At 39.1% G+C, this 21,525-nt stretch overlaps 1 protein-coding gene across 5 annotated transcripts in view; it reads right to left on the bottom strand.

The window, feature by feature from the left end:
- Positions 1-21,086, bottom strand: part of Pwwp2a (PWWP domain containing 2A) — a 35,298-nt gene extending 14,212 nt beyond the window's left edge. For all 5 annotated transcript variants that reach the window (XM_076856378.2, XM_076856379.2, XM_076856376.2 and 2 more), the window contains exon 1: positions 20,497-21,086. In XM_076856378.2, the coding sequence (XP_076712493.1) occupies positions 20,497-21,080 (584 nt within the window). In that variant the 5' untranslated portion in view covers positions 21,081-21,086. The remainder of the gene's footprint in view (positions 1-20,496) is intronic.
- Positions 21,087-21,525: the final 439 nt, after the last annotated feature.

The raw sequence follows: 21,525 nt of genomic DNA, 5'->3' as shown, positions 1-21,525 counted from the left end.
GAGACAGGGTCTCACGGAGTTGCTCAGCACCTCACTTTTGCTGAGGCTGGTTTTGAACCTGATATCCTCCTGACTCAGCCTCCCAAGCCATTGGGATTACAGGCATGCGCCCCCACGCCCAGCAAAAACCTCCATTTCTTTGGTCCTACATTTTAGGTATAAACAGAAATACTCCAAATGATTGCCCTAAGCAACAATAGAATAGCTGACTTCACTTAAAATGGACCTTTCCAGTGTTGAATTAAAAAGGATGTACTATCAAACAATCTGATATCCAATGTCATGTGTTATATTCACTGAACTACATACAACATCTTCAACTACTTACAAATAGGACTTTGTAACATAAATATATATCTTCCTCTGGTTAACAGTTTTCAAAAGATTTACAAAGTAAATCCATTCTTAACTATTCAAAAATACTAAAAAAGTAAAATCTATTGGTGAATCATTGGTGAATTGGTAAATTTATTGGTGAATCATTAAAGGGTCAAAAAACAAAAAAGTTGCTCCTTTATTCTTATCTCCTAACTCTTTTAAGCCTACAATTCCAACCTCCCAAACACAAAACTACCAAGAACTCAAAATACTTAAAGGAATTTCAAAGCAGACAGGTACACAACTTGTGGCTTTCAAGCTTTTTTAAAATCATATACTTACTCCATCAGCAGATATTTTCAGATTGTAACCCAATATAGAAATTATTTACACATGCATTCATATGTACATTGTATACATACATAAATATACACACTTAAGTAAAAGTTTCAGCAAATACTGAACCTTATGTGATACACAATGATATATTTGCTTTATTCTTTTTTTCTACTCTTGTCTATTTCATTTGTATTAATACTAGTTAATCCAGACCCTTTATTTTTATTTTTTTTTAGCTGTAGATGAACAATACCTTTATGTATTCATTTTTATGAGGTGCTAAGGATCAAACCCAGAGCCTCACACATGCTAGCCAAGCGCTCTAACACAGAGCAACAATCCCAACCCCTAGACACTCAATTTTCAAAGCAGTGGTCCAGAATACAAAATCTTCACAATTACCAGCTTCAAATAAACTGGGATCAATAAATTTCCTTCTCACGTAGACCTAGAAATAACTGTGGTTTAATTTGCCTGGGCTCAATTATCAAGAACCTGACCTTTAAACTGGCCATACTCAGTTGCCTTCTCATAAAACTTAAATCACACTACCAAAAATTTTAGCATATATATAAACATGTTGATTTTAAGCACTGACTGAATCAAACAGTACCTAACAATATGATTCTAAGGCCAGTCCTATAAGGCAACAGTTCTTAGACTGGCTTCAGGTAGTGAGTGAGGCAGAATCCCTCCAATCAGATGCAAATGTTATATAGGTCTGTTTTTTTGGTTTTTTTTTAAGTCTGGCACTCAGAGTCTTAAAAATATGTTCTCAAACTCCCAAAAAGGTTCAGAATTCCTTTGTTGAAAACAAATTCATGAAACTGAGTAACACAACTAGGGCAGGGATTTAAACAGCCAACACAGAGCAGGTATCCAATTTTAATATTTTTCTTCTTAAAAGTCTTTAAAAGAGTCTTGGCTACCTCAAACCAACAAATTAACAGCAAATACTTACAAACCATAAAAAAAAAAAAAAAAAAGGAAGAAAGAAAGAAAAGAAAATCATTTTTTTCACCTACAGTATTACAAGTGTGGGTCTGGGCTAGTTCAAAATGGAAAGGCACTCTCCTCAACTGTATTTGACTTTGTAGAAAATTGCTTTTTAATCTAGCATAGCATCTGATAACTGCTTGCTTCCTGACTCATTGATTGAGCATTTAACCTTTTCTACATATAGGTGTTCTTACATATTTTTTTTTTTAATGACAATATAGATACAGGTATGCTGTGCAAACCTGTAATCCCAGGGATTCAGGAGGCCGAAGCAGGAAGAATGAAAGTTCAAAGCCAGCCTGGACAACTTAGCAAGACCCTATTTCAAAATTAAAAAGATAGAAAAAGTGGGGATGTAGCTCAGTGGTATTAGTACCTCTTGGTTCAATTCCCAGTACCCTCCCCCCCAAAAAAAATGGATTCAAGGTCAATAAACATTAGCCACTTTTCTTAGCCAAAATTAATTTTATATTATTTTTATAACAGTGGAGTTTAGGAATCTCCTCATATGCCCCTCCACCCCTTCATACTGAGGATTAAACCCAGGGCACTATACCACTGAGATTTATCCCCACTACTATTTTAAATTAATTTATTTAGTTAGTTAATTGTGAGTCACAGTTTCATGTTGCCCAGGCTGGCATCAAGATTCGGATCTTTCTGCCTTGGTCTCTCCAGCAGGATTACAAGTATATGCCACTGCTTTCAGCCCCCTCCTCATATCTTGAATTTATATTCCCCATGTTGGGGCTGAAGGTGAAGCTTAGTGGTAGAGCTCTTGCCTAGCATGCACAAGGCCCTGTGACTGATCCCCAGCACTACAAAAAAATAAGTAAAAATATATAAAGAAATATATACATACTCTCAATGTGAGCACGACCCCAGCTAATTACTTTAAAGCTGGTTATATCAAGAAAGCCGTGAGCTGAACGTGGTGATGCACACCTATAATCCCAACAACCCAGGAGGCTGATGCAGGAAGATCACAAATTCAAAGTCAGCCTCAGCAACTTAGCAAGTTCTAACCAACTTAGTGGGAGCCTGTCTCAAAATAAAAATTAAAAAGAGCTCAGTGGTTAAGCACCCCTAGGTTAAATCCCAGGTACAAAAAAAAAAATGCTGTGGAATCTTTATTTATTTATCCTGTGGAATTCAATGAGAACGTTAATAGTTCTCACCTGGATTGGTTTTCTCTTTGCCTTTCCCCCATAAGCATATAAACTACTCAAACATGAAGTGTTTTCTGTTTGGTTTTGTATGCCATGCTAGAGATCGAACCCAGGTGTTCACACATAAGCATTGTATCACTGAGCTACACCCTTAGCCCTCAAAGTGTTTCTAATAACAGAGGACGCACTTAATTATGTAATGATGAATGGAAATTAGAGGCTACTAAAATGAAAAAAAGAAAAAGGACCCAAACTGGTTAACTCAGGATAGTGAATGACTAGCAAAGCAGAAAAATATTTTTAAATAATAATAAAAGGTTCCCCCCCCCAAAAAAAAAAAACAAAGGGAAAAGGTAGAATCACACATCATCTTTCCATCTCACTAATCATGAGTAATTGTGCCACCAACCTTACACGGACATCACTTAACTATCTAGAACAGCATTATCAAACTGAGGATTGAGACATTGGCTGTGATATCAATTCAGGGTCATGCTATGATAAAAATAAAGCCAGCATTTAAGAACAGCAAGAGTAAATGTCCACAACTGCAGTGAATATTTTCGTGTGTGTGTGTGTGTGTGTGTGTGTGTGTAAGAATCTAGATGTCACTATGTCACTATGTTCCAAAGTTTGAAAGTCAGAGGGCACAGTGGCTCATGCCTATAATCCCAGCTACTCTGGAGACTGAGGCAAGAGAAAGTTTGAGGCCAGCCTGAACAACTTGTCTCAAAAATAAAAATGAAATGGAAAAGGCTGGGGCTGAAGCTCAGTGATAGAATATTTGCCAAGCATGCATGAGGCCCTGGATTCAATGTGGGCTACTGTACACAAAGTTTAAAAGCCACTAACCTACAAATATAAATTAGCAACAATACTTGTTTCTTTAAAATTCTAAATACTTACTTCTCAAGGTCAGTGAAAACCTTCATCACAATACCCTGGAATATTTGAAAATGGAGACTCCTAAACTAAAACATAAGACTCTCCTACAATGAACCCAAGATCTAAATTTTTAGCAAGTACCTTGCTTTAGAGCTCTTTCTAAGGTAGAGACATCTACGTCCCATGTCAATGTTTTCCATGTCAATGTTTACTGAGCAAATGGAGAGCTGAAAGGCTGAATGGTGTCCCTTGCTTGGGCTTTTTTTTCCCCTGTGGTACTGGGTTTGAACCCAGAGGCACTTGACCACTGAGCTACATTCCCTAGCCCTTTATTTTTTAATTTTTTTTTTAATTTTACAGTATGGGGATGAACCCAGGTCCTCACACATGATAGGCAATTGCTCCACCACTGAACTACTACATCCTCAGTCCCTTTTATTTTGAGACAGGGTCTCACTAAATTGCTCAAGCTGGCCTTCAACTTATGATCCTCCTGCTTCAGCCTACCAAGTAGCTGGGATTTTAGGTGTGTGCTACCACCTTTAACCTGCTTAAGCTTTTCCTAAAAGAACTTCTTAAGAACTGACACCATTTGTGTCACTTTCCTTCCCTACTCCATTGAGCAGCACACTAATGTTTTAGTGACTTATTCTATCCCTTACCCATTTTCAGACTTTTTTAAGTACCACCCCAAAATTCTGGGCCAGGGGTAAAAATCAGTGGTAAGGCATGCACTTAGCACATACAAGCTCCTGGGTTCACTGAATCCCCAGAACCAATACCAAAAAAAATCTAGCTGGTAATCCCAGCTTCTGTGGGGCAGGGCTGAAGTAGGGAGGATCGAAAGTTCAAGAGCAGCCTAGCAACTTAGCAAGACCTTGTCCCAAAATTTTAAAAAGGGCTGGGATGCACTCAGTGACAGAGCACTTGCATAATGTGAGTAAGGCCCTGGGTTTAATCCCAGGCACTGTAAAAATATTAAAATGACTTGTGGGGAAAACTAGGTGAAGATGCAAGAGACCTCTCTACCCTATCTTCACAACTTCTTTGAATCTGTAATTGCTTTTAAATAAAGTTGTTTTGTTTTTCTTTTTGATTTTGTTTTTGGCTACTTGGAATCTAACCAGAGATTGTTTTACCACTAAGCTGCATGCCCATCCCCAACCATTTTTACTTTTTATTTTGAGACAGAGTCTCACAAAGTTGCTGAGGCTACTCTAGAATTTATAATCCTCCAATCTCAGCCTCCCAAATCATTGGGATTACAGGTGTGGGCCCTGGTTTCAATCCCCAGTAAAACAAAAAGAAAAGCAAAAAAGGACTGGGGGCATAGCTCAGAGAAAGTGCACTTGCCAATGCGTACAAAGGTCTACCAACCACTGTGGTCTGTGCTGTAGTCCCAGCTTTTCAGGAGACTAAGGCGGGAGAACTGCTCAAGCCCAAGAGGTTAATACCATCTTGAGTAACAAAGTAAGACTCCACCCTACAAAATTTTTTTAAAACTAGGTACCTTCCAAATAAATTAAGAGTGATGAGTGCCAAAATTTTGAGGGAAGAGAATCCTGGGGTTTAATAATTACTCTGTGTGAGGGCAAGAGATATCACTATAAAAAAATTTTAAAAAAAGTATTTTCAGAGCTAGGCATAGTGGCACATGGCCTATAATACCACTAACAGGAGGCTGGCAAATTCAAGGCCAGCCTTAGCAAATTAGCAAGGCGAGCAATTTAAGCAATTTAGCAAGGCCCTGTCTCAAAAAATAAAAAAGGGCTAGGAATGGGGCTTACTGGTTAAGTGCCCCAAAGATTTAATACCAGGTACCAAAAAAAAGGAAATGAATCTTAAATCTCATCTTGAGTCTCGGCTGTGACAGGTACAGTGACACATGTCTATAATTCCAGCAACTTGGGAGGATCGAAATTCTGAGGCCCCCTGTCTCAAAACAACAAATAAACAAGGGCTAGAGATGTAGCTCAGTGGTAAATCATCCCTGGGTTCAATACTTAGCTAAATATATATATATATATATTAATAAAGATTCTTAGGTGTGGTGGGTGGCATTCGCCTATAATCCCAGCAACTGGGAAACTGTAGCAATAGATCACAAGTTAGAGGCCAGCCTGGGCAACTTGGGGAGACTCTTAACATAAAAAATAAAAAGGACTCAGATAGATCTCAGTGGTAAACTGCCTCTGAATTCAATCCTCAATACAAAAAAAAAAAAAAATCTCAGCCTAATGCAATGATAAAACCGAAGATGTAAATGTATAGGATTTAGGTCAAATCCAAAAATGTGACTACTATAGGAAATATGAAAATATTTTCTAGTATTTGTATTCCATCTAAGATGTCTGAATTTTGTGATTATTTTAGCCTTGACCAAAGAATCAGTCTTTATTCTCCTACTAACAAGCTTTATATAAGTTGTATTTGCTCAAGATTTCTAGGACTACCAAATCAATCTTTTTTTTTTTTTTTTTTTGAGTTGTTGATGGATCTTTATTTTGTTTATTTGTATGTGGTGCTGAGAATCAAACCCAGTGCGTCACGCATGCTAGGCAAGCGTGCTACCACTGAGCCACAACCCCAGCCCTAGCAATCAATCTTATACTTAAATATGTGTGTGGCTTCTTGGGGTAAGTTCATAACCATTATCCAAATTCCCTTTTCAAAGGAGTACTTAAAACATAACTAAAACGTTTACCAAAAACTACCCATTTTAGTCAGACATATTTATAATTCTTACCTCTTATTTTGAAAGATTTTTTTGTTTGTTTTTGTTTTTTTAATGCTGATCAGGGTTCATCAGCATGAACTTCACAGCAAACTCAATCAACTCATCTCTGACCTAGGATTATATTCTTTTCCTTCCTGTTTACAACAGTTTAAGAATGCACAACTGATTCTCATTTTCTTCCCTCCAATTCTTTTTGCCAAGCTGCAACTGTAAAAGGGGATCTTTTTAATATATTTCACACTAAAAATAAAGAAATACAAAAGCAAAGGTATTACAAACTTTAAGCAAGCAAAGAGAAATTCCAAGGAATTAAAGGCTCAGGAAAAAATTCAGGAGGGTTAGTTGTGATAGGCCCTAGTGCTCTGGCTAGACGAGACCTCCCTCCCAGAAGATTAGCAGGAGACAAAATGAAATCCTTTCTGCTATAGGAAAAAACTGTATGCAGCTAACCACTTAAAAAATAATATGCAGATTGATTTCAAGCAGATGCTTTTAGAAACTACCTATCCTTACAATTAGCAATAGGTTAAATCATTAAAAAGGGAAAACTATGAAGTAAGCTTACTTTGATTCATATTTCATGTCTTTGTGATGACAAATTATGTCAAAACTTAATCCAGAAAAAATGAAAATTTTTTTAATCTTTTAATATTTATTTTTTAGTTATCGGCAGACAAAACATCTTTGTTTGTATGTGGTGCTAAGGATCGAACAAGGGCCGCACACATGCCAGGCGAGCGCGCTACCACTTGAGCCACATCCCCAGCCCGAAAAAATGAAATTAATATTCAGCTAAATGCAATATAAAATCTTATCAAAATGCACACCTATTCTTTCAGAAATAAAAAACATAACTGCTATATAATCCAGCAGTCCCATTTCTGGCTATATGTATCTATAACAATTGAAAGGAACATCTCTAAGAAATACTTACATATCCATTGTCATAGCAGCATTATTCACAATAGCCAAAAGTAGAAGCAACCCAAGTGTCCACTAGCAAATGAAGAGATAAAATGTGAAATATGTATATACATATATATATATATATCATGCATATATATACATAAGAATATGTATACACACACATATAGTGTGCTATTTTCATCCTCAAAAGGGAAATCATGTCACATGCTACAAAAATGGACAAGCCCTGAGGCCACTGTGCTCATATTAATCCACTTAGGTGACATACGTGAAGTATGTCCCATACCACATTGTTTTCCAATTTCAGTAACTCACAGAATAATTTTTTACTATAGTGAAGTCTCTTTATTGTATCTAATTTTAAATTAAACTTTATTATGTGTTGATTTTAATTTTAACCTCAAATAACCTTTAATTTCTAGAGAAAATGAGGAAATAAACATGGTGAACTACATATACCAGCATTTCATAGATTTGAAAATATATGACTATACCATTTCATACTTTTTTTTAATTAATTTTTATTGTTAGTTGTTCAAAACATTACATAGTTCTTGATATATCATATTTCACACTTTGATTCAAGTGGGATATGAACTCCCATTTCATAGTTTCTTTATGCCTGTTCTTCATGATCCAATTTTCTCAATGTGGCAGAAAGAAGAGGGTTACTAACAGGTCCTAAAAGCTTTGGTCTCCATTAAAAATAAGAGGCCAGTTATATGTAGACTTGAACCTAAGTCCATTAAAAGTATTTTATCTTGGGGCTGGGGTTGTGGCTCAGTGGTAGAGTGCTTGCCTAGCACATGTGAGGCACTGGGTTCAATTCTCAGCACCACATATAAATAAATAAAATAAAGGTCAACAACTATAAAATATTTTTTTAAGTATTTTATCTTTTGTGTAGGTCAAACAGATACTTAATGAATATCTAGAAGTCAAGTTGCTTCTACTTTTGGCTATCGTAAATAATGCTATGACTATGGATGTGCAAATAACTCTAAGGCAACAAGTTGCCAAGATTTTGGAAACCATTTTGAGACAGCTATATTGTAAAATACAAAATTGGTACTGAAATGTTTGTGAGAATGACCTAATTTAATTAGAGGAGCTTAAGTGTGTAGCTCGGTGATAAGAACATATTCATAGCATATGTGAGGCCCTAAGTTCAATCCTCAGCACCATCCAAAACAAATAAAAAAACAGTACTTTAAGAATCCCACACCCAGCCAGTTCCACCAACTTTTAAGCAAAGAAAATCTATAAAAATCTACTTAAGTGTAAATGCCCAGAAATTCATCTCATGGACCACTAATCATATATATTCTAAAAAACTGGTATGCTGGGGCTGGAGTTATAGTTCAGTGGTAGAGAGCTTGCCTAGCATGTTTGAGGCCTTAGGTTGAATTCCCCGCACTGCAAAATAAATTAACAAAGTATGTGAATTGGTCTGATAGTATAAAACAGTACTAGACCTAGGATCGAGCTTTATAATAGGTGAAACCAGAGGCAGTAAGTCATTGTCAAATTAAGTTACAAACCAAAGGGAAAGAAATCACTCTGCATTGATGATTAGAAAATGGATTTAACAGGCAAAAGGACCTAAAAGAGCCCAAGCAGATTAAGACATCCTGGGAATAGTGGCACATGGGTGTAATCCCAGCAAGGAAGCTAAACCAAGAGGATCAAAAATTCAAGGCCAGCCTCAGCAACTTGGAGAAGTCCTAAGAAACTTAGTGAGATCCTGTATCAAAATAAAACAATAAAAGAGTTAGGGATATGGCTCAATGGTTAAGCACCCACGGAGTTAAATGCCCCCCCAACCAAAAAAAAAAGGAAAACAAGGAATGGTAAATGGTGGTCTGTTTACCCTTTTTTTAAGACGGTTAAGGATTCAGAGGCATAAAAAAGCAATTAAGAGAATCCTCCTGGAGGGAGAGGATGTTGGTTAGAGTATGTGTCTCTAGGAGGGGGGCTAGATGTGTGGTTGATTGAGAATAATAACTAGTCTCTTGCCATGCACAGTGGGTTCTGCCTGTAATCTCAGCAACTTAGGAGGCTGAGGCAGGAGGATCACAAGTTACAGCCCAGCCTCAGCAATTCAGTAGGGCCCTAAACAACTTGACAAGACTCTGTCTCAAAAAAAAAAAATAAGATAAAGGGCCAGGTATGTAGCTCAATAATAGTTAAAGCACCCTTAGGTTCAATACCCAGTACCCAAAAATAAAATCACTAGTCCCTTAACAAGATGAAGCCACTGAAGGCTTCTGACTATTCTATAGTAATATGACCATAAGCGTCTATTTCACTTTGTTAAAAACCTTAAACTCATCTACACTAGTCTGCTCAAAGTGCTCAAAACTATCTTGCTTTCCCTCACTTTGAAATAGATCCTTCTCAAAGGTGAGCCTTTTTCAATTAGTTTAAAGAGTACATAAGAAGGACTAAATTTCCCTAATGAGACTGTAACCTTCTCTTCATGACAAAGCCTATAATTTCCTCATAAACCATCTGCCCCAAAGTGTCAGTGGAAAGAAAAGATTGGGAAACACTTCCACCCTCCATTGTGAAGTCCACTGTTATCTCATCCCTAATAAAACACACGTCATCTTTCCTTATTTTTTTATAGTGACAATAATTTATTTATTACTTTTTTTTTAAATATACATAATAGTAGAGTTTACTTGCCTACTACACACACATGTAGTATAACTTATTAGGATCCCATTCTGTGGTTGTACATGATGTGGAGTTACTCTGGTCATATATTCATAATGGACATAGACAATGATATCCAATTTATTCTTTCCTATTCCCATACCCCTTCCTTCCCTTCATTCTCTTTGTCTAATCCAACTAACTCCTATTGTTCCCTACCCACCTTATTGTGTGTTTGCATTGGCATATCAGAGAGACATCCTTCCTTATTGAAAGAGGAAAGTTGTGCTACCCTAATACTATCCAAAGCTTCTACAAGTCTTTTCAAAGTATTTGAAAGATGTGGATTTATTCTGTAGGCCACAGTATCACTGGGTTTAGGCTGAATGGACATTCAAGCCAACCTTTATTAAGTGACTTGTCATTCACCCTAGTTCTGCTACTTAATACCTACTTTATAAAGTAACAATGTTAACAATATGGCAGTTACTATATGTCAGGCACCATTCTAAAGTATTACTACTTAACCTCACTTTATGTGTGTGTGTAGTGCTAGGGATTAAACTCAGAGACTCATGCACACTAAGCAGGAGTCCTACTACAGAGTTAGGCCCCAGCTTTTTTTTTTTTTTTTCCCTTTTCCTTTTTTTAAAAGAGATGGGGTCTTGCTATGTTGCCCACACTGGCCCCAAACTCCCGGGCTCAAGAAACCCTCCTGCCTAAGCCTCCGGAATAGCTGGAACTACAGGGTGTCCCACAATACCCAGCTTTCTGCCCCCATTTTATAGTCGAGAAAACCAAAGCAGAGAGAGTAAACAATCTTCCCAAGATCACACCTCTGGTGAACAGTAGAGCTGGGATATGAATTCCGGCAGTAGGCCCAAAGTCAGGTTCTTTACTACTGCCTCTCATCTCATCAAGTTATTTAGCCTCTCTCCTCCACCTCCACTTTTCCACTAAGGAAGCAGAGGCACTAACAGGTCTGCATGCTCCTTTCTGAATGCTGTGGAGACAAACAAGCTTCAGAACTCAGACTATGCCATGTTTTAAGATAATAAAGCACCACCATAAATATATTACTGTTTCAGCAGTGAAATAAAATAAAAGCACGTTCACACTAAATGGCATGATTAAATGGGTTAAAAAAAAAAAAAAAAAAACCCTCACATCATCTTAGGTCAGGTTAGGTTTTGCCATCAAAAAGTAACAAAAAAGCTGGACAAGGTAATCCCAACAGCTTGGGAGGCTGAGGCAGAAGGACTTCGAATTCAAAGTCAGCCTCAGCAAAAGCAACTCAGTGAGACCCTGCCTCTAAATAAAATACAAAATAGGGCTGGGATGTGGCTCAGTGGTCAAGTGCCTGAGATCAATCCTCGGTACCAAAAAAAGTAAAAACAAGGCCAGGCTACGTGCCTGTAATCCCAGCAGCTTGGGAGGCTGAGGCAGGAAGATCACAAATTTCAGGCCAGCTTAGTGAGACTATTAACAATTTAGCAAGATCCTATCTCAAAATAAAAAATAAAAAGGGCTAGGGATATGGCTCAGTGGCAAAATGCCTCTATGTTCAATCCCTGGCACCAAAAGAAAAAAAAAAAAAAGTATCAAAAAGTTTAGTTTTCAAAGCTTTGTGGATTATGGAATTGCAGATAAACTTGTCAGACATGAGGCCAGGCACAATGGGACACACCTGTAACCCCAACTACTCAGGAGGCTGGGTTGGGAGTCTGAGGCAGAAGGATTTCAAATTTGAGGCCAGCCTGGGCAACTTAACAAGAACCTGTTTCAAAACAAGAAATAAAATATAGAGGTAATGGGGATATAGTTCAGTGGTAGAGTGCCTGGTTCAATGCCAGTACCACTAAAAAAGGGGGGTGGGGATAGAATTCTGGATACTCCTATCAATATCTGCCTTTTACAGTTGTAGGAAGTTACTTAATCTGAACCTGTCTTTATCTGTGAAATGAGTATTAATATAGGTATTAAAAAAATTTACTGATTCAAATTTCCAGGGCTAAATGAAACAATGTATACAAAGTACCTGGCACAGAGTCTAACATAGAAATGAGTCTAACATAGAAATATACAGTAGCTACTATTTAATATGAAAAGTAAAGCTTGGTAAACTTCTTAGATGGTAAGAGTATAAAGAAAGTATGAGTTTTAAAAGGCTAAAACATACTGTCATAGTAAGTCAACTTTATAAATTAGTTTAAGGAAAAAGATAAAAATATAGACTACTTAAACTTTCATTGGACAACCAAATTTGAAAAACAATTTGCAAGTTTAATAACCAGGTCTACAATAAGAACCTGGATCTGCCACCACTCTGCACATTTCCACATGCACTGCATGGCTTGTGATTATGTTCCATTCTAAATTAACCAGTAACTCCTTAAAACATGTTTAAGAAATGTATCTTGGGTTGAGGTTGTGGCTCAGTGGTAGGATAGAGCACTTGCCTAACATGTGTGAGGCACTGGGTTTGATTCTCAGCACCACATATAAACTAAAGTAAAAGTCCATCGACAATTTAAAAAATATTTAACAAAATAAAAAAGAAATTTATCTTTCACCAAGTGTGGTGGCATATACCTATAATCCTAGCTACTCAGGTATGTGAGGCAGGAGGATCACAAGTTCCAGGTCAGCCTGGGCAACTTAACAAGACCCTCTCAGAATAAAAAATAAAAAGGGCTGGGGATGTAGCTCAGAGAGTGAGTGCACTAGGTATCAAAAAAAAAAAAAAAAAAAGCAAACTGGTAGAATGGAGCTCAGAAATCTATGCACATTTGTTTTGAGGACAACTGCCCAAACGTGTTTGGCAAAATCATCTTATACTAAATTTACCCAAAAATTCACTTAACCTCTACTCATGCTCTTCTAAGATCTGCCCAACCAGCTTCTGTTCTACGGGTAATGTGTGTCTGAATTAACTGGGGAATTTAGGGAGAACAGGACCAACAAGAAATGATAATGTACTTCATAGGCACAGATAACTAAGAATATCTTTCATTTTTTATCAATAGGAAATTAGCCATAACAGTCAACATAAGCACATATGAATTTTTTAATAGCACACAAAGATAAGTTGATCTTAGGAAGATCACGTGCAGTGTTATCAAGAGCTTTACTTTAAAACAGTACAAAGTATGGTCTTATTTACACGTAAAAGGCAGAAAATTAAATTCATCAGAAACATCAGATCCAATAAAACATGACTGGCATAGTTTGTATATGATATATTTAGTTAACTAGCACATAAATATGTTTATAAAACTTTTTGTTAATACCAGAAATCTCTGCTCTTAGATTTAAACTAGATTTTTATGCCCAACGACTAATCACTTCCAAAAGAAAAAAAAAATCAGATTACTGCAACATGCAATGGAAGAACTCTCTTGATACAGCACAGGGGACCATCCTAGATTGTCTAGATCAGAAAGTGACTGGCACTTGACTCTGCTATTTTATTGTAGGAGCCCTTTATTGACATCTTGAGATTTTAAGTAGAATAATCACACACAAAATACTTAAGTGTTTTAAATATGTACAACTCAAGACAATCATTCAAGCATATACTCGAGGACCTAAATTCTCAACCTGGACACTTTAGTATAAGCTACTGATACCACTACTCACTGCTTCACCAGAATGGCTGTATATTTTTCCCACCAAAAGTAGAGCTATTGCACCATACGTTCATGGTCTCTGCAAAGAAAAGAAATCATTGTCTTGGTTTATATTTCCTTTAAAAAGTAAATTTTCTACAAATAATTTTAAGAACCTAGACAGTGAAATCTGAAGTTTTCTCAGTTCTTTTTAATGCAAATGGTACCCACACATACACAAAGTCAATATGGTTATTTGTAAAATGATCAGTTCTGAAACACAACTAGCTATAACCTTTAATATGCATGGGCCAAAGAATTAAAATGCACAAGCATTTTTAAACACAAAATATGTACTTCATGATTCTTTAATTCATGTCAGGTAAAAAAAAAAAATAGTTTCAGAAAGGTTTTTCAGGGTTCAAATTTGCTTTTTAACTATTTAAGATGGGACTAATAAGCAGAATAATGTGTACAGAGAAGCTATTGATCTTAGTAAATAATGTCCCTTCAGACATGGATTGAACAGGTGAGAAACTACCTTTTCAGAAGCCAGAACTGAAGTTTTTACCTTTTGCAGATAATCTTGACTGGTTAAATATTTTTATGCTTGGAATTGCTAAAGTTAGAGCTGTGTTTAAGCAACAAGTCAGAAGTTTGCAGGCAGATAAAAGATATCCATAATCATTTCTACTGCCCTAAAACAAAGGAACAGAGGCTTTCAAAAAAAGGGATGGGAGGACTGAGATTGCTGCCCTTTCAGTTTGCTACTGTGGTAAAAGAACGTTTACATCACCAGGCCAGGTGGGATGGTCCACACTTGCAATCCCAGCAACTTGGGAGGTTGAGACAGGAGGATTGCAAGTTAAAGATCAGCACAGTAACTAAGTGAGACCCCATCTCAAAATAAAAAATTAAATAAATAAAAAAGGGCTGGGGATGTTAACTCAATGGTAAAGCACCCCTGGGGGTTCAATCCCTAGTACAAAAAAAAAAAAAAAGGAATATTTGATATTTGCATCTGAGGGTATGCAATCAAGAAACAAAAAATCCAAAATGTAGAAAATTCTATAAGACTTTCTGGGATCCTAATTTGAACAAAATGTAAACAATCTTGGGGCTGGGGTTGTGACTCAGTGGTAGAACATTCTCCTAGCACATATGAGGAACTGGTTTGATCCTCAGCACCACATAAAATAAAGGTATTGTGTTCACCTACAACTAAAAAAAAAAAAAAATTGAGATGTTCATTTTGAGACTGTTTATGACATTTTGACACTAACTAGAAGTTTAATGATATAAAGGAATTGTTGGTATTATTTTAAATGTGAATGGTAGAATGGGGTCTTTTTTAATTTATCTTTTTAGAGATCTATACTGAAATATTTATGGCTCTGCCTGGAAATTGCTTCAAAATAATTCAGTGAAGGCAACTGTAACAATTTTGACTAAAAAGCAGTGAATGTTGAAGCTAAACAATACATGTATGAAGGTTCATTTCCAATAATAAGAGTTCAACAAAAAGCACCTCATCACTGATTTCTTATTGTCTAAACCATTAATAATTAATAATCACTAAGTAACTTGAAGGAATACTTATTACATATCAAAATTACAAAAGCATAACATTAAGAAAAGGAAAACCCAAACTGAATTCATAGTGTTGATTATTCTCACCAGCTAGTATTTAACTGTTTTCATTACACATTGCTAACAAGCTGAACAACAGGCAGGAAATTTAAACTAAGAGAGCTAGAGATGTAGCTCAGTATTAGAGCAAACACCAGAACCTGGGTACCATACCTAGCAATGCAAACAAAGAAAGGAAAAAAAAAAAAAGGAGGCCAGGCATGATGGTGCTTGGGAGGGGACTTGGGAGGCTGAGGCAGAAGGATCAAAAGTTCAAAGCCAGCCTTACTCTTAAAAAAGGTAGGGAGTGTGGAGAGCTGGGGATGTCACTCAGTGGAAAACTGCCCCTGGTTTCAATTCCCAGTAGCAAAGGAGGAAAAGAAAATGCAAAAAGCCCAGTGTAAACTAGAGAACGCATGTTTTACCTAACGGCATTCAGTTTCAAATAAATATTTCACTAAACAAAATATGTTTTTAACCAGATACTCAAACACCCTCATTTAGTGTGACCATGTCATTTACAGCCAAACAAGATACCTAGAAGAAAGGAGAAATAACACTCAACCAGGATGGTGCAGGCCCCTTCACGGTATTCACCTTACATGTGCAGTCATATATTGCTTACTGGTGGGGATATGTTCTGAGAATATCAGTGTATACTTATAAAACTAAGACAGCTATAACTTCCTTGAGTAATATAATCTTATGGGGCTACTATCAAAAATATGGTTCAAGAATATCATCTGTCCTTTCTAAAATGTCATTATGCCGCACATAAATATAGGTATAAGCTGGAGTTTAAGCCTGCTTGTTTATATATAAGTGAACTGGTCAAAGCCAAACAAATTAGCCTCAGAAGAACTATAGAGAGGGGCTGAAAGTACAGTGCTATGGTAGAAAGCACACTTAACATGCTTGAAGTCCTGGGCTTAATAAATAGCACCAAAATAAATAAATAAATAAAAACAAAAGCAGTAACACTTTTTACAGACTGAAGAAAGGCACATGTCCCAAACATTCATTCTTTCCCAATTATCTCAGACAGACAGGAACCAAAGCTTCAGAGCTTTATGTCCTCCAATATTCAAGCTAAGGAAACAGGGAGTGTCCAGAGCAGAAGCCTGGCTACTAACTGATTAAAGAAATTTGCTTGGCTCCAAGACCCATGTTCTTTGCATTATCCCACACAGCCACTAAAATTAAGCACTGAATTTCAGAAATACATATTTTTTTACTTTGTGCTTGAAACAAAAGTTGCTAGACCAACTGACTCTTTAATATGAAAGTAGAAAAAAACAAGAGGTTTTAGAATTAAGTTTGAATCCTTTTTTTACTTACAAGGCAACTGGCCAAATTAAATGAACCTTAATTTCTTCCTAGATAAATGAAAAATACTACCAGAGCTATAAAAACTAAAGCATGTGGTACAATGCCTGGTAAAATAGGTTCTCAATAGGAAACTCCTGTTATTTTCACCTGAGGTATCATTCTATGTCCAATTCAAATGGGATACAAATTATTTTTAAAAGTGACTAATGAGGGCTGGGGATGTGGCTCAAGCAGTAGCATGCCAGGCATGCGTGCGGCCCGGGTTCGATCCTCAGCACCACATACAAAGATGTTGTGTCCGCTGAAAACTAAAAAAAAAATAAATATTTTTAAAAAACCTTTCTCTCTTAAAAAAAAAAAAGTGACTAATGAATATAGTGTAGTCATGGCCTTGGTAGAATTTATTTAAAAAAAAAAAAGAAAGAAAATTTTCTAGGGCTGGGGATGTGGCTCAAGCGGTAGCGCGCTCGCCTGGAATGCGTGCGGCCCGGGTTCGATCCTCAGCACCACATATAAACAAAGATGTTGTGCCTGCCGATAACTAAAAAAATAAATATTAAAATTCTCTCTCTCTCTCTACCTCTCTCTTTAAAAAAAAAAAAAAAAAAGAAAAGAAAATTTTCTAGATCCATCAGTTAACACCAGAACTATATATGAAATCAGGCAATGAAGGTAAGTGCAGGGCTGAGGCCATGGCTCAGGGCAGAGCACACTAGGTGGCAAAGCCCTTGGTTCAATACCCAGCACTGGGGAAAAAAACAAAAACACGGGCGGGGGGCTGGGGGGTTGCCACATGTTATAATGAAAAAGGAACTCAAACTACTCAATCATCAGTCTTAGGATAATTCCTTGAATAGCTAAACCGTAAAGTCACTGTGTTTTATTTCCTCACCATTTCCATGACTGGTCTCTCCACGTAGGTTTTAGAAGGCAGGGACTGTGTATCACATACTATACTCAAAACTAGGAGGGTACCACATCACATTACATACCGAAGTGCTCAATAAATATTTTCTTGAATTAAAATGTTGATATGGGGTTGAAGGTGGAGCTCAATGGTAGAGAGTTTGCTTATCATACATGCAAGGGCCTAGGTTCCATCCCACACTGAAAAACAAATTGAGATGGTCCCCTTAATGGCTTTTTTAACAAATAAAATAGCTCTTTCAAGCCAGATGGACAGATGCAGTGGCATGTGTCACCTGCAATACCAGCTACTATAGTCTCTGCTACTCAAGGAGCTGAAGCAGGAGAATTGCTTTAGCCCCAGAGTTGGAGGCCAGCCTGGACAACGTAGCAAGACCCTGTCTCATTAAAAAAAAAAAGCTCTTCCAACAGAAGAAATCACTGTTTATAAGAAACACTGTTAGCAAACTAGACCAAATTCAAAATTGCAATTTTCTACCAAAGAAAATTTTTTAAAAATCAAAACATTGACAGAATGAGCACCAAAAAACAGGAAAGCACTATCCATTCCATTTCTAAAAACAACTTACCTTATTGCACCTTTCTTTTGCAGATTTGAAATTCAGATTCTCTCACAATCACTGGCCTCTTCTGTTTGATTCAATAGCATACACACTAGAGTGTCTCTGTCGCTATTAAATACATCAGTAGAAAGGACACTTGTCTTATTCTGCTTTCTAACTAGGAAAACAGAAGTGCAAAAGTCCTAACCCCAATTTTTTTTTTTTTTTTAATTGCAGAGCAGGGTGGTGCACACCTGTAATCCAAGCTACTTGGAAGGCTGAGGCAGAAGGATGGCAAGTTCAAGGCCATCCTGGGCAACTTAGCAAGATCTTGTCTCAAACTAAAAATAAAAAGGGCTGGGTGTATAGCTTGTTAGTAGAGCACCCATAGGTTCACTCCTCACTACACATCCTCTCCCCCAAAAAAAGGGTTAGATGTGTAACTGTGGTAGAGTGCTTGCCTCGCATGCATGAAGCCCTGGTTCATTTGCCAGCACCGTCAAAAAAAAAAAAAAAAAAAAAAAAAATTAAACAAGGCATGGTACTGCATGCCTGTAATCCCAGCAGCTAAGAAGGCAGGAAGATTCAAAGCCAGCCTCAGCAAAAGCAAGGCACTAAGCAACTCAGTGAGACCCTGTCTCTAAATAAAACACAATAGGGCTGGGGATGTGGCTCAGTCAAGTGCCCCTGAATTCAATCCTTGGTACCTCCCCACAAAAAAGTTAAGATTAAACAACATACAGAGCAACTGTAACTGCTCCTGTCTTTTCCCCAGAACATCATACTTCAATATAAATTTTAAATGTTTCTTTTTTTTCCCCATATGGAAAAGGATTTCTGAAACTTGATGGGAGGGCAAGGAATTAAAAGTAAAACATAGGGCTGGGGATGTGGCTCAAGCGGTAGTGCGCCCGCCTGGCATGCGTGCGGCCCGGGTTCGATCCTCAGCACCACATACAAACAAAGATGTTGTGTCCGCCGAAAACTAAAAAATAAATAAATTAATTTAAAAAAAAATAAAATAAAAAAAATAAAAGTAAAACATACTAATAAGTCATTTCCAAACAGGTGAGACACCATTAGTGTGTGCTATTGCAGGAAACAGAATGGAGAGCAGTGAATGGGAGTCTCTGCACTTCATATCTGCAAAAGAAGAGAATAAAAAGGTTAACTAACTTAAAACAGGTTACCTCTTTTACTTGTTTAAAGCAGTACCCATAAACATTTTAAATCAAAAGATGGCCTGGGGGAGTGGTGCAAGCCTGCAATCCCAGCCACTTGGGAAGCTGAGGCAGAAGGAAGGCAGGCTCAAAGTCAGCCTTAGCAACTTAGCAAGGCTCTAAGCAACTTAGTGAGACCCTGTCTCAAAATTTGAAAAAGGGCTGGAGATGTGGCTCAGTGTTAAGTGTCCTTGGGTTCAATCCCCGGTACAAAAATTTTAAAAAGGACGAACATGTAATGGTTAAGACAGATTTGTAGATGAACTCTACCTTCTAGTCCTTAAAACAAATTTTCTGGCATGGTGGCCCACCCCTGTAATCCCAATATTGGGGAGGTTGAGACAGAGGAACAGCAAGTTACAGGCCAGCTTCGACAAATTAGCAAAACCTGTCTCAAAAAATAAAAAGGCTTGAGGATATAGCTCAATGACAAAGTGCTCCTGAGTGCAACTCCCAGGTGGGGGTGGGGTGGCGATATAAATTTAAATCGCATCTACAGTATTAGAAATTATGTTAAAAAGGATATGTGTGTGTGCATATATACATACATATACATATATACACATATATATCCTATCTCTTCTTTAGATATTTCTTTTAACTATCGTTAAAATTGGCAAAATATTCTTCCCTATTTAATAGTTACCTATGGGGAACTGCTGACAGTAGTAAGAATAACAGTAAAAGGTTTAACTTAACAAACGCTCTTTCCCCAGTAAGGAGTGACAGGTAACCTTTTAAGAACCCATTGCACACACCCCTTTCTCCAACCCTGCTAAAGTTAAAGGTTAATTTGAGGACAGACAAGTGCTCCTCTGCATCTTCTCCGCCCTGTAGTACCCTGTTCCCTGCAAAACTCCATCTGCATTTTGCACTAACCCACCCGATCCTGGGTAGGTGAGCCAGGGCCAAGTCTCAGGAAGCTGAGAGTGGGAGGCGAGATCCACGACCCCCTCCATCTGCACCCGCGCCCCCTGACCCGTGGCACACCTGCCCGCGCAGGCGCCCACCTGGGGCAGGGACCGCCCTCTCCCAGGCTCGCGCGCTGCCCCACGCGGAGCGCGCGCCACGCGCAGCTCAGAACCGGAGGGCGGTGCAGGCGGCGGGGCCCCGAGCACAGGAGGCAAAAGCCTGGGAGAAGGGCCGCCGGGGCTCACTCTCTCTCTCGGGACCGAGCCGGCGGCAGCGAGCGGGGCACGGGCGCGGTACCTTTTGGACAGATCCATGAGGACCCCGGAGAAGAGCTTCTCTCCGAGGCGGAACGACACGACGAGCGCGTCCTCAATGATGTGGTCCAGAGTGACCCGCACCTCCGAGCCGGGAATCAATTGCGACACCGCGGAGTCCCCGCCCGCCGGCGGCACCAGAGCCGGAGCTGTGGGCTGGGGCAGCGGCGTGTCCTCGCGCTCCTCGGGAGCCGGGGGCTGCTCGCAAAGCGGCGCTGGAGAAGGTGGAAGGTCCGGCCCTTCTTGAGACGCGGCAACCGCCGGCTCCGCCACCCGGACGGGTAGCTTCTCCTCAGCCTCCAGCTCCGGCCCCGCCGCCTCCGGGCTGCGGGCGAGCTCCCCTGGCGGCGGCGGCGGCGGCGGGAGCGGCGGCTCGTCGGCCTGAGGAGCGGACTGCTGCCCGTCGGCCTCGCCGTCCGGCACAGACGCTTCAGTGGCCGTGACCGGGAGGGGATCAGTGCCGGCCTCGCTGCCGGGGATGGGCTCCATCTCCGGCTCGGCCTCGCCGGCGCCCCCCTCCCCGGGGGACGCAGCAGTCGCTGCCGCCTCTGCAGCCACGGCCGCCATTTTCTTCCTGGCTTCTCCCTCCTCCAACTCCGGCTGCGGCGGCGGCGGCACCGCTGCTTGGTTCCCTAGGCCTTCCCCTCCCTCCCGCGAACAGTTTCGTCCCGCCCTTTCCCTCATGCTCGCTATTGGCACCGCGCCATTGGCTCCATCCTACACCCCTCCCGCACTTGTGCTATGCCATTGGTCAGGCCAGGACGTCTTTCATCTAGTCAGTCCATCCCTCCCACACAGAATAAGAACTTCTCATTGGCCAGATGAGTTGTCAAATGTCGAATCTGAGAGGAGGAGTCGGGGTGGTCTCAGAGGGGGCGGGGAAAATCACAAAAGCCGAGCTCCGTGCTTTATCTCCTCTTTCTATTGGTTGAAGGGAAAATGTAGCTTTATGATTGGCTTACGCTCCTGCCCATTATCAGTCCCGGTCTTCGGAGGTGGGAGAAAGGACGAG

Source organism: Callospermophilus lateralis, chromosome 5 (assembly GCF_048772815.1).
Source record: "Callospermophilus lateralis isolate mCalLat2 chromosome 5, mCalLat2.hap1, whole genome shotgun sequence".
Taxonomy (NCBI): Eukaryota; Metazoa; Chordata; class Mammalia; order Rodentia; family Sciuridae; genus Callospermophilus; species Callospermophilus lateralis.
This window is presented reverse-complemented; position numbering and strand designations above follow the sequence as displayed.